The sequence below is a fragment of the Diadema antillarum genome, unplaced genomic scaffold (genome assembly GCF_040938485.1).
Source record: "Diadema antillarum isolate AM-2024a unplaced genomic scaffold, OU_Dant_1.0 seq00000460_RagTag, whole genome shotgun sequence".
Lineage (NCBI taxonomy): Eukaryota > Metazoa > Echinodermata > Echinoidea > Diadematoida > Diadematidae > Diadema > Diadema antillarum.
The window spans coordinates 2,936,134-2,951,324 of NW_027271431.1; the positions used below are offsets into that span (position 1 = coordinate 2,936,134).

General features: G+C 37.8%; 1 protein-coding gene across 1 annotated transcript in view; it reads right to left on the reverse strand.

Moving 5' to 3' along the window:
* LOC139733092 (uncharacterized) overlaps positions 1–15,191 on the reverse strand; it is a 76,085-nt gene that overhangs the window by 7,962 nt on the left and 52,932 nt on the right. The window contains exons 10-13 of the mRNA XM_071643935.1: positions 13,065–13,160; positions 3,970–4,119; positions 2,186–2,330; positions 667–860 (exon numbers count right to left, since the gene is read on the reverse strand). Of these exons, the coding sequence (XP_071500036.1) occupies positions 667–860; positions 2,186–2,330; positions 3,970–4,119; positions 13,065–13,160 (585 nt within the window). The remainder of the gene's footprint in view (positions 1–666; positions 861–2,185; positions 2,331–3,969; positions 4,120–13,064; positions 13,161–15,191) is intronic.

Consider the following 15,191-nt stretch of genomic DNA (forward strand, 5'->3'; position numbering starts at 1 on the left):
CTCTTGGTTCCTGAAATAAACAGCTTTAGTCAAAAATTTCAGACTTACGTAGATGCTATCCTGCCATCAAAATTCACCATTTCCAAAAAGCAACAACCTCCTATAAACTGATATGATATTGCTAGTCACCTTTCCCTGACACTCCCATATTTCTGAAAATTTTCTTTTTCATGTAGACTGTGGTACGTATCACAATATCAGAATGATTCATTTTTCTGTCCCTTGAGAAGTGATCCTCTCCCTCCTCCTTTGCATATGAAGGTTACGCCCCCCTCCCAAACATTCACTCACACAACCACAGGTACATTTCTTTTCCTAATGATATGTATTTCATTTCCATTCAAATAGTGAGTATACTAATCTTTCTATACAAAATAGCAGTAGAAAGTATTTACATAATTCAGAGACAATGTAATCAAAAGTAATTCCTTCCTGTGCACCATATATATATATTTTTCATGCACTAGAAGTAAAAATTAAAAGTTTATAATGAAAACACTGCGTATCTCATTTATTTTACTGATAATAACTGAAATGAAATGTAATCGTGCAGCAAACACAATGGAAACTTATTGCATACCGACCAAAGTACCCAATCTCACATACTAATACACACAAGCATATCTTACACACACATTCTCACACACACACATTCCCACATCTTACCACATGGGGGGCATGGCCCTGCTCCTCTACCACCTCATCATCCATGTTCTGTGAGGACTCGTAGTGTTGCTGCTCCTCCAGCCGGTGTTGCTGGTGTTGTAGGTTGTGTTGCTGCTGCAACTGTGTTTGTGCCTCGATCTCAGCCTCCTTCGCCATCGCCTCATAGGCACTGTTCAGCCACTCCTCCACGTCAACTGCGGCAAGTAACAAGGCGACAAAGATAAGCATCTCAAAAGCAGGCCATCTGAGATTTTCTGTTTTCCCCGCTGTCTCCAAAAATGTTTAGATTACCTTTAAAGTTTATGATACGCCTCATAGTCATAAACTTCCAAGGGGTCACAGTTTCAATTCTCACTTTGCTAATGGCGACACTAAATTACTTATGGCAAAAACAGAAGCAAACAAGAGACACGTACTGAAACAACAACTCCTGAACACTATCACTGGCTGGGATTTGATACACAGTTATGATCCCTCCAATTGACTCTTCAATTAACACTGGTCAGGGTCTGTTTAAATAAATTTGTGATAAATCATAAACTAGGCTTGCAAATTGGTATATGTCATGTTGAGAATTATGATACTTTGTTATTACCTTCACTCGATCCCTGGATACAAACTTTAGTGTATAATGATTAGTTTTGAAATCTTGCCTATCATCACAACTGGAGGTCTCGGTGGGTACAAACGAGCAAGCTGTCAAGTCTTACATCTATCACCGATTCTCAGCCACCTGCCTCAAGTCAGGGAGTGACAAGTACACACATGACGCATAATGCATCACTGCACCCACGGTCTGCAGTCGCAGTCTGCAGAACGGTGTTTATATTCTTTTTTTTTCAATGGGTGTCATACTCTATGATGATAAGAATGAACAGATCGCCAACAGAACTCCTGATTATGCTTTATCTTTTTTAACGCATAATATTATGAATGTAAAGCCCATAGAGACTTATGCTTGTATTATGTGCTATATAAGATGTTATTGTTATTATTATTATCATTATCATCATCATCATCATCATCATCATCATCATTATTATCATTATTACTATTATCATCATACACTCACAGCGGAAGTAGTAGCTAAAATAACTGAAGGCAGGACAGACCGTGAAAAAAACAACCAAAAAACACAGCCTCACTAGCAATTCTTCAATGGTATATTTTGCCCTTCTACAAACTGTAAAACCGGAAAATTTTAGCATGTATGAAACTTTCACAAATGTTGTGAGGAGCCACGAAATATATATATATTCTTTTTTTCCATGGGTGACAGTTCTTTAAAGTTTTATGCCATGAAAAAGGATGTCGGTTCCAGTCCCATTCATGAATGTTTTAAGTCGCGCATATTTCTGATTTCACAGCATGGAGACTATTATGCTGGAATAGACAGCTTTGTGTGGTAGGGATAGATTAACTCATTGAGGACGGTTTGATTATGCTACAACACACATTTCTCACAGACACTTGGCCCGAGTATACTCGGGACTCATCTTCAATGGGTTTAAATGCTTACTGCCTGCATTCCTCATGACATCAAGCTTGGCCTCTGCTTTGAGTTTGTTGGTCTCGGCTATCCTCCGCTCCTCCCTCAGAGTGTCCAACTTCGTCTCCGGGTCTTTGTCCTGGGAGAAGCCGCTGTCTGAGGAATTATCGGATCCCTGATAGACATAAAGGCCAAAGAAACATGTATACCAGATGCAAGGTTCAAACATTCATAGCTGTGATGATGAAATTTGGAAGGAGACTGCCTCCTCGATGCCAGACATGAGCAAGACGATTGCGGACTGTGCCTATTCTTTGTTTGGTGGACATGGTATCGATACAGCAGAGAGACAAGAAAATGACAAAGTTATAGCCGGCGTTCTATTTACCTCTGTCAAAGATGAAAACCGAGCATTCCAAAGAACTCGTAACTCGTAATCGTTCAGTATTCATCAACCATATATGCTGTTGAGATAATCAGCTGAAAGGGCAAATATGCTTGGATTTACTGACTGGGATGTAACTGTTACTCTTTTGTCATTCTCTTCACATATGAGTACATTCCTCTGTCTTGGCTAATCTATGCATCATCTCTTCTGAAAACATGAGGAATCATCAACCCATCAACAGTAGCATGCAATTCAATCATTTATCCATTCCTAACATACACACCTCAACTACAGCTACAGCTACCTATGTATTCCTACCTTGGTATAAATTTATTGATCATCCACTGTATCTACCCATCCATCAATCCAGCTTTCAAGCTGGCACTTAACAACATATTCATTTACCTCATTAATCTACCACTATATTTCAATTTATAAATCCGGTATCTTTCTACCAACCTATCTATCTATCTATCTGTCTATCTATCTACCTACCTATCTATCTATCTATCTTTCAATTCATCTTCTGATCTATCTATCTATCTATCTATCTATCTATCTATCTATCTATCTATCTATCTAGATCTATTTATCTACCTCCCTATTAATCTATCAACCTATCTATTCATACTTGTTGTTATATAACGCCTGAAGAGATCCTTGTCATTTGATTGGTTGTTTGACATTGATCATTCGGCCCATTTCACTATGACGTCATCATCCGTGTTATTGTGGCTCCATTTACCGTGCAATTTTGGATCCATACGATTTGCTCCATTGCACGCTTGCTGAAAGCCCTGCACACTACTTGTGTAAAACGCTTGCGTTTGCAGTGTGTATATGCGACAGCGCACTAGCGTCAAGCGCGCAGCGAGCACTCTCGCAATCTCAGATTTCTCTTGTTTCTAAATTGATAAAACATCAAGTGACAATGATCTATTTTAGGCGTTATATAAAACAAATAATAAATGTTTTTCATTCGTGCAATGGACAGAATATTTCATTCGGTGAAAGATGAAATGTTTGATCCATTCAACAAGGTGCAGCCGAGTTGAATGGATCATTTCATCTTTCACCTCATGAAATATTCTGTCCATTGCACTCATAAACATTCATTATTTGTATACTATCTATCTATTTACCTCCATATCTATTGTATATCCATCTATCAATTTATCTATCTATCATCTATTGATCTATTTATCTATCTATCATCTATCTATCTATCTATCTATTTATCTATCTACCATCTATCTATCTATCTATCTATCTCTCTCTCTATCAGCAGACTCACCCTGAGTTGATTAACATAAGGCTGACACTCATCCATCCGTCTGGCTATCAATCTATCTATCTATCTATCTATCTATCTATCTATCTATCTATCTATCTATCTATCTATCTATCTATCTATCAGAAGACTCACCCTGAGTTGATTAACATAAGGCTGACATTCATCCATCCGTCTGGCTAGCGTCTCAATGCGGTTGGATTCTTTGGCAACCTGAGTGGCCCAGCGTCTAGCTTCCCTCTCCAGGTAAAGAGACTCGGTGCTGTCCATGACCAGTGATGCCACCTAGAAACATTGAAAAAAAACACCACCAAAATCATCAAGATGCCTTCAAGGTAGTATTCATCATTGGTATATCCATTATTTACTTGACTTGCAGGATGTTGATTTGGCTCAGTTGGTAGCATGTCTGCCTCCAGATACAAAGGACCTAGGTTCGATTCCTGGGGTCTAACTGAGCAATGTTGTTTGTAATCACATCGTCCTCCCTCTAGTAAGAGGCAAGACACTCTGTCCCTCGGATAAGACATAAAATGTAGGTCCCGTGTATGAGAGAGTCACAACTCATTCATGTAAACGATCTCACTTCACTTGTTCAAAGTAAAGAGCAGGGTGCATAACCCGGTGAAGTGGTCCTGCCTCACAACCAACTGGATCCCATGGAAGACTAACTAGTGAAGCTGAATATGGACTATCCAGCCATCTTTTTAGATGAAGAAATGAAACAAATTTGAACAGGAAACTGAGATCTTTTTCTCCCTGTTAAAGAGCATGAGTGCAGTATTGTCTATATTAGTGAATGAAGTTAGCATTATGTGCTTGTAGCCTTCTCCACAAATAAACATATGTAACTGTCTTAAAAAACTTCTTTTTGTGGTCACAAACTAAACTTTTAAGCGCATCTCACCATCTTGAGTAAACCTCATTTGATGATCACTAATTTGCGAAGATGGACGGTCAGGGTGGTAATAAATCTCTCTTTCTTCAGGATAATGCCAACTAATTTCTTCATGATCTGTAGCCTGTTTGATAGGTGTATGCCTTGTTTTCCCTACAGTGTAGCGCAATGCCAACAATCATGCCACTTTCACTGTGAGTGGTCAACATAAAAAGTGGCTTGGTGTTCACATCCAGTTATACTTAACAAGATAACGCTACTGTAGCTTTCATCTCCTAACTTGTCAGATATATACAGAATATTGTAAAAGAGGAATGTTCGTGTGCATTTTAATTTCGCGAATTTCGCGAGCATCAACACTCGCAAAATTAAAATGCGCCCAAAAGTTCTTTTCTACACTGTATGCATTGGATGCCGGTGGCAATTCGCAAAAATTTCTTGCTGCAAGAAAGGCCGTCGGCTCCAATTCGCGAAATTTTCATGCCGCGAATTTATGGTGTTTTACAGTATATATACAAATGATGTACCATAACCAAAGGAGGAAAACAAATCCATGAAGTGTTTCGATTGAAAGTGTTTAATATTTTGAAATGGTGAAAAGATGTGTTTAGAAGTAATTTAGAAAACAAATGTTATTGAACAATACATGTGAGTGAAGCATATGATACCTCAGGATCAGACAGGGTTCTCTCTGCAGCTGGTGAATTAACATTCACATTTAACCCAGAAAATGCAGTGGGTCACTGCTGTAGCATTATATAAGGTGAATATATCTCTGTATTTATGACATAACTCCCTCTACTCACCATGTAAAATAGCACATGTAGCCGAATCCTGTACCAGTGTTTGAGAGAAAGATGTATTGAAACAAAAATGCATTTTACCAATGTATGGTAAATTTACCACTGAAATGCACAAGCCTGACATACATCTGTAGTGTCTAATAAATACATGTTGTAGCCAGATGTTGTAGTGAAATGCACATGCCTGATATAATGTCTAATAAGTAATACATGTTGTACTTTGCCCTATGGGCTCTCCACGTGCCTAGTGACACTGCTCCATAAACAAGAGTAGACAAAGTCTAGCGGCATACCAATGTTGTCAGAGGGTACATATTGATTTACAGATAGAGGAGCCCGGACGCTGACAGTTTTATGAGTTCTACCAGATACCAGAACAGAGTGAATGAAGCTGTAAAAATTCTAATTGCTTGACCTTGAGATCCAAATCATACTACTAAAACATTATTTACAGATCTGCATAGACCGTTTCAAAGTCTAAATTTTTGTTGTTTTTCATGAGGGGTCTAAAATAATGCACTGCCCATGATTCAGGTAATATGACATCCATGACAGTAGTCTACAATATAATATGCCTGCTGTTTATGGCCCTCTCTGACTTCAGTTACCTCTTTTTTTCTCATATTCCCCCATTCAGACACAAGCCAGTTAATACCAAAACTCGATAAAGAAACGACGTATGTAGAATCATTGTATCATAGCTGACAGACCGTTCATATGATAATCTCAACCTTTCTGGAAAACATTGTATAGACGTGCAGTTTCCCACTGCGCATGCTGTTATGGTCATGAGTGACAGCTATGGGGTCATCTTTCATGCGCGCTCCCATTAAGCCCCACCCAGTTACTGTATACCGCTCTATGGTCGCCATATGTTCAGACGCACACTGGACACGATGGAATGCTGATTCGTTATTGAGTTCTAGTTCAAAATGATGCTGTGACTGTCGTTTCATTACATGTGGTTTCGTTATACGTCGTTTCATTAGTCAGCATTCAGGCGTATAAATTCATTGTATAGCTTTACCGTTTTGGTATAGGTATACCATTCTAGTATAAATTGTTTGCGTCTGAACACCCTATCAGTGAGACATGGTACCCTGTGTCATACCTCAGACATTGAAGAGGTAAGTGATAGCTAGGTCAGACAAGAAGTAAATCTATCATGTGACCATATTAACAATGACTTTCTCTTTTAAAGTTATGAAGATATAACATTGGGCTTCATACAACATGTGACTGCCAGTCAGACAGAGTCCTGCATCAACTTTAACAGAGACATTTGCATCAAGTGGAATGTAAACAAACTCGTGACCCGCTTACCACTCCCCCTACCACTTGCCTGCCATCTGCAATGATCAGTGATCACAAGGTGTACAAGGCTGGATTCTGATTGTTATCTACATCACAATTTACACTGGTCATTAACACGCCCGGAACTGTTCTCTACGCCACAACTCCATGTATCGTTTAATGGGCCCAGATAGCAAAGAAAGACAATTAAATGCCGGTATTAAAAGGTATCAACTCATTACTGAGAAGGGATACAGCTACACATCACACTGTCAGAGGCTTTGACCGCATTGCCTCTTGTCACTGATGTGTTTAATAGCTCTGCAGAGAATAACAGTGTAATCCCACACCACATAATTACTAAAACAGAATAAAGTCAGACAATTAGATTGGCACAAGATTCATCAAAATAGGAGTTAAAGATAAGAAAGTAATAGAATTTTGAAGTCTCACGTGTCTACAATGAGGTGATGATGTTGTAAACTCACAACACTTGCTTTCGTATGTGTACGAAAATATCATAAAAATCATGCTTTTGGTCCATGATTTAACAAGTACATCCTTTTCCCTTAGGTTATCTCTTAGAGAGAAAAAAAAAACTGATGCAAAGAATATAAATTTTGTCTTGTTGATATTTCTGTCACAAAATTACATTATTAGGAAAGATTGTTTGTGAGTCATTAGGAGACTTGTGCGACCATGACATCCTCACCTCATCCAAGTGGCATTATGTGTCTGCTGCTGCCACCACAGCTTAATGAAATAAGTGAAACTCTACAGTCAATAACTTCTTCATTTTGAAAAAAAAAAATGGCATAAAGTGCTGAGGAGATCTGTCCAAAAAAAAAAAAAAACCCACAAAAAACAACAACACTAACTTTGAAATGATCTCCCCAGAGAATGCTGAGGACAGTTCTTGAAGACTTTTTTTGAGATCTGTCTAAAATTTTGGAACCATCTTCCAAAGACTACTCAACAAATTTCAGAAACAGATAAATTCAAATTAAAAACTTATAACATGTATACGTATTCAACCTCTATAATTATCCATACATTACTTGCATTTCTCACTGTTTTTCAATTGCTCCTTGGTTCCTGTGTATCATGCCACGTGTAGTTAATTGGCTATGGCGAAGTGCCATAAGTGTCGAAAGCCAAACCTGCTCATGGCTATAGGCCGACAAATGACCACCGTTATTTGTCATTATTATCATTACTATCAATGTTACGGCTGATTTTTGTAACACCTGTACCATTTTGTTCATTTACTCAATTGATCATAGTGTGGACAGGTATCAATGGAAAACTTAACAATACATTACAACACAGGTAGACAACAATAGAAAAAGCCCGCAGACGTTTTTCTCTTTTGCTCAAATGCAGCCAAATGAAATCAAATTTGTACAGATGTTAAAAAAAGAAGGGAAACTTTTGACCCTGTTGGAGTTTACCCCAGTTCAATAACCTTGCCTTTGCATAATATGCAATCAATTTGCATTTTGTTCCGGTAAAGTAACTGGAAATACAAACTGAAATGATGTGGTACCCTTTTGCAAGATTCTTAGGGCACATTCATCTGCAAATTGACATCGTTTTAAACAGAAGGTTAAAATCTGACCGACACCTTTAAGCTGTGGTTCACTAATGTTCTGCATGTGACTGGCTAGAATGTGGTAGACAAACAATCATATCAGATAAATTCAGTTGGCACTACACCACAAACCACAATGGAGAGAATCAATCAAGGTTACAGATATCTTGCCCTTATCGTACGGCTATTCTTCTTTCAGTGATCAATTTGTAATTACTGAGCCAGTACCAATGTTTATCAAATTTTTAACTTCAGTTCAGCTGTTGACATACATCTTGAGCATGAAACCACAAGGAACATGCTCTTTAAATCTTCCCCACATAGCTGTCACACAGGTCTCAGGTTCAAGGAAAGTCCCTCAAAAAGACATGGAAAGTGAGATAGAGAACATTAGAAAGGAAGAGGAGGGGGAGAGGTAGACTTTTTATAAACTTTTTCTTTTTGTCATAATACAAGCAGATAAAGAATTAAAGGGATGGTACAGTATTGGTGGAGATGAGAATTGGACTCGAGATACCAAGAAAACACTCTATTAAATAGTACAGAGCATACCATTTTAAGAGAAATTCAAAGTTTATTTGAATTAAATCGGGTTTGGAATGACTGAAACATCCAAAAACAAAGTAAAACAAAGCGATCGTAATAAAGCGTGGGTCCCACACTTTATTAGAATCGTCTTTTTTAGATATCTCAGCCATTTCAAAATCAATTTCATCAAATAAATGTTGAATTCCTCATAGAATTACATGCTCTTTCATATTTCATAAGAAGTTCTCGTTATCTCGCGAAAAAATGTTACAAACCTGAAAATTAGGTCTCAACCAAAACTATACGATCCCTTTAAAAAGCATGAGTGCCTAGAATGATTGAATACTGGTGACATTTCGTGGTTGGGAGTTCTGTAGGAAACCATGCTATGATAGACCGGGTCTTCATGTCAGGTATGATCTCTTGAGTTGGTACGTTGCTTTTTAAATTGTTTCCTTCTTCTTTTTCTGTAGGAACTACCAAAAGCAATTTGCATTCTCCTAATAGAAACATCCTACACTTGACTCGGCATGAGATATTTTAGATAATGTTCTCACATTTTGTGTGCTTACATAAACACATTTAATTACCAGTAGTCTTTAGGCACAAAACAAGCATATGAAAAATGTCGGAATCATACAACTAATTTTAATATCTATGCATGCCTTCAGTGTCCTTTGTTTTATTTCATCATATTCAGATGAATACATTTTCCTAAAACTGTTTTAATTCATTGAAAGTGTGTTCAGAGTGAGGTTTTTTTTGGGTTGTGTTTTTTTAGCTGTATTCTCCACCTCATGCCATATGCTTGCAAGCTTGCTAGGCCTGCAGAAGCCCTAGAGTTTGGATACACACAGGGAGAGTGGTCGTCTTCAACCCACTGCGTGCCACATTAATTACCTGTCCACAGTTCTGTGCGTGTGAAATCTGTGCACATTTGACTCACTGGCACTGGAGGGGTTAATGGCCACCCTATAGTGGGACACCACGCCATGTTCACATTGATCATAATCAACAGAGTCTATTCAAACAAAAAGAAATGGTGAAAGTTTCATTGAAATTGGATATGGTTTCAGAAAGCTATGAAGTTCCGCATACAGACTGAGACTATTTTCGATCATATGATATGCAAATTAGCTGAGATAATGATATCATTACCCTGAAGTACATATACCTATGTTTTCCACTTCTATTTTTGTTTTTGTTTTTTCTTTGTACTGTTACATACTCTGGGTTCATTATACGTATGCAGGGCCCCTTGTTAGAACAGTTGGCAAACTGATGGACTACCCTGCTTGAAGGAGAATTAATAGATATATAAAGAAACAGATACATAAACAAATAACATCTATATAAGTCATCCATCTACCTCTGAACAAATCTTCCTTTTATTTTCTGTTTGAAATGGCATAAAATATGATAAATTGCATCACATTATATAAGAGTTGTCATAACTGCAATGATGACACCGAGGGAGAGGGATTGCATTATGCTTAGTTATCAACAAAAATTTGTAGTATTTTTCTCTGACTACATAATCCCCCATTCTGTCATTTATAACCACTGAAAAGGCTGTCACAAGATAACATTACTGCTTTGTTTAATTTGCAAAACTGGTTGCAAATAATGTCACAGTTAAACTCTGTCAAAATTAACTTAAATATTAAGAGGAAGTTCATATGAACTCCAAGCATACATCGACAGAAAAAAAGGGGCATCTTTCCTATCGAAACCTGCCACTCAACTGGAGAGGATATTCTCGTTATAAAGTCTATATGCCAACATTGAATCCTGACTTCTTGTCACCCCCCTACACATTAAGCCTGATAATATCGTACACGTAGATCAAAGGGGCCTGCCTTTAAAGAATGACATTTGGAGGCTACACTTTCAGGAATTTGGAAATGTAGTGACAGAGGTCCTCAGAGAATTACATGTACGCTGCAAATAAAACATTAAAAAGAATTCTTCAGATCTATTTTCCTATGACAACACGAGGGTGTACTACAAAGCCAAAGTACTACTACAGTACCCTACAAGACTGCTGTCACAGTGTTTTGTGGACTGGATGAAATTCTTCACACTTTTGCCTCTCAGGTCCTTGTCAGAATTGTCATTTTTTTCCCACAGAGTATTATTTATGTATGTATGTATGTACGATGAATGAATGAATGGGTGAATGAATGAATGAATGAATGAATGAATGAATGAATGAATGAATGAATGAATGAATGAATGAATGAATGAATGAATGAATGAATGGATGGATGGATGGATGGATGGATGGATGGATGGATGAATGAATGAATGAATGAATCAATCAATTAATGAACAAAATAATGAACAAATGGACAAATGAATGAACGACGCAATTGAATGAGGGAAAGGGTAAAGAAATGAAAAAGGTATGGGAAGGAGGAAGAAAGAATGGAAGGAATTAGAAGAATGCCAATGCGGGGATAAATACTTTCACAAATAAAGAAAACTGAGACAGTCTAGGCTCCTAAGCACTGAAATTGGGACAATGTCAATGAGTGTCATACACAATGGGTGTGAGCCGCATGCCATAGCATCACTCAATATTTCCTCCATTCAATTCCAAAACATGCTATTTAAGGGTCGTATGACTATTGTGTGATGCATCAAATTATTCTTTTGTCACATGCTTTGAGAGATGTTTTTATACTATAAACCTATCATTACATCTTTCAACTGCCATTGATATGTTTATTGTCAATATTAAGCATACACTAAATTTACTACAAAATATTTATCACAGCTTGGCAAAAAATGTGGGTCTCTTCTCTCAATACCAAAAGTTTGTTTGCTTGGACAATGAATTTTGACCATTCTTGTGGTGAAATTGCTAATATCAGAATTCATGCCAAAATCCTTAATAACTGATTACGGAAGGGGGTTACAGAAAAAGAAGCGTGCCTTCCCACCACACTCGACATGTATCTCCCACAAATCTCACCCTCGTGTGCAACAATGCATCCCCAAATTGCCACAAAATCTCTTTCTAGCTTCCTTCCCCATCGAATCAGTGAGCAGTTGTCTGCTTCCTGGCCCACTGGTCTACATGGCATGGTCGCCGTGGCAACCATGGCTGACCTATTTCTCCAAGTCCAACCTATGTTCATACCCCTTTATCTCTTAATTGGCATACTTGGCTTGGACATTTTTCTGGAGGATTTTCCAGAACATTGACATTTGCTCTTAAACTTCACCTTCAAAGAGCTAACATATCCCGAGGAAGAATCCTGCTGCATTATCAAAATCTACCTCAAATTCTTCCTCCTTTCCTGTTTCTTGACGTGGAAAGGATCAATTTCCCAAACTGACGCTTGTGTTGAATCATGTGACCTGTGATTGGTGCTGTCTGTTTGGTTTTGAATTAGGGCATAATTCTTGGAAAAGAGACTTTGGGTGACACACACACACACACACACACACACACACACACACATACACACACACACACACACACACACACATACACACACACACACACACACACACACACATACACACACAAATACATACACAAACAAACAAAATAACCAAATCCAAAACCAAAACTAGAACAGCAATGACTGAAAGATGAACAACATACTTCTTCCTCTCATTACGTGATTGATTAACCCAGAGAATACGCTACACTGTATACACCATATATTTAGCGTGTCTAAATTTTCGCAAGTGGGGACTTCCTGACGATTTCGCGAGTGGTTAAATTCGCAATTGTGGAGTACTGTACTGAATGGAGAATGCATACATAAAATGCATGTCACATTCATATCGGGGTCAGAGTCAATATTTTCGCGTGTCTATATATTCACAAATAGCACCTGACTTGCGGAATTCGCGAAAATAAAAACCTCGCGAAATATTTCGTGTATACAGTATGCATTACAGCACAATTACAGAGTGGCTCACATTACAGACATAAGCAGGTGAAGACAAAGATGGAGAAACTAGAAATAGTGCACTGTTTGCTGGAGACTTTTTGTTTCTTTTCTCTGCAATTTTTCACAAACACGTATAGAGGCAGTGTGTGCATATGGACATGGTCTTTTTTGGAAAGAAAGCACACTCAAATATGAAATGGTCCTACCTCATCATTTTCCACAGGATCATAGACATACTGGATGAGGTCTGTGAAGATGGCATTCTCATCCAAGAACTTTTGGTGGTGGTAGCATCTGGTCACCTGGAAGAAACAGAAACAAAATCACATAGAAACCAATGTCTATACAATAAGGCTCTGGCATTCATGCATTGATAATAAAAAAAGGATCCTTTTTTTTTTTTATTACAAAGAGCCCACTTACATGTACAAACTGTACATTGAAAAACAATATGTAAACAGTGATCTCATAATTGTATTGGCATATACTAAAAACAGTGATCTTGTAACTGTATTGCATTATGAGCAAAAAAAGCAAAAGGGGAAAAAAGATTTAGAGACAACGTTGTGTAATGTCAACAGAGCACACTGGTGGTACTCCCATCAGTCAAGGCAGGTGTAGGGATGTTCAATCACAATTCTTGTTCTATCTCTTAAAAAGATGAATTTGAAAGTTTTATTCCATACTTTGTCTATTAAGGCACATTTCAATATTGACATGTCAGATTGGTGATGACAGAGAGGGCATGTCAGCAGGAGACAGACTTTTAACAAGTCACAAGTCATCGATACTTTAAAGAGCAACCATAAGAAAACATCACAACTCAATCAGAAACTAAGTGTGAGAAATCATGACTTGTGCAATACATAGTTAGCGATTCAGTTGACAGCATTTCATGATGAATTGTGGGCTCTGCTTATTTGTCTTGCCAAGAGAGAATGAATAATGAAATTCATCAATCACAATTGTAAGTGGGCATAGCTTTTTTTTTGTAATATAGGTTTGCTTTCTCTTGAATTCACCAGCACATATTCAGAGGAGAAACTCAACATTGTTGATAAATGCACTACAACTGAAAGTTTTGAAACCTCAATGAGTTGCAGATGTGAGTTACATTACTACTTGAAGAACCTGGTGTACATTTCCCCAACCACTCCAACAAAAACTTACAGGAAAGACAGTAAATCTTTGCTCATATGTAGGGCATATCTCTAAGAACAAGAGGTTGGAGTTGGTCCTGATTCATTGGTACTACTCTCTCATAAAATTGACCAAAACACTGTGATGACAGGTTTGTCGCAGCACAGATTGAATCAAGTTAGGTATATAGGAAGGCCTATACTGTATTTATTCCAATCTCTGGCCATGTTGTAGCATCCTTGGTGATAACTTGTGTGCAGCTGCGATGGCATTTCTGGAATTGTGTCACGGCATGACTGGTGTCTCTCCTTTCCATCGTATAATCTGGAATCAGTGCCAACGGCCTTCCAGAATAGCTTAAAGTATTCACGCCTGCCTCCATTCTACACTTCCTTGACTATTCCATCTCCTTCCTATCCCCATCCTGTCTGAAGATCATGGTGACCCGTCTGTTGAGAGCCAAAAGGACGCTACCTTCCACCCCAGACTTTTATGCATTTCAAACATCCTTCTGGCATTGAGCTGCCACTACTATCTTAGGACATGATTAAGGGCAATGGATGTAACAACCCATAAAGTGATTAAAGATAACAGCCCTCAGTGCTGTTGCATAGAATAAATCAAGTACATCTGTGACTAATTCACAGTCCTGTTCTGATTTCTTATCAGGGATTGTAGACTCACCAAAAATAAACATTAAATTTGGTGCACTTACAGAGCTCAGCTGTTATTGCACATGTGTACAGAAGTCTTTAATACTTTACATAATTAAAACCTTTTTTTTCTTTGGAGAATCATGTTCAGTGATTCAGTAAAACGTAATTCTTTTCATCTAACTATGCCAATAGTTATGCACATGTATGTACAATAAATGCTTTTACACTGAAAACTGATTGCTTTCATCAATGAAGATACAAATAACATTTAAAGATAAAAAAACAGGTGCCTCCTTTCAACAAGGTTTCCATCACAGAAGTGTAGTTAAGACATAGGAAGTTCTGTTTCCTGACAATTTTTCGAGACAATGCTTCCTTTCCAATAGACATTGTTGATAATCCATGACTCATACCATTAACATGTGCACAATATGTTTGGTTCTTTCTTTCTAAAAGACGAAGAATGACTTTTGTGACAATTCCTGCATTTCAAATCTTTGAAAATCTTTGTAGATTTTTTTTTTTTTTTTTTTTTTT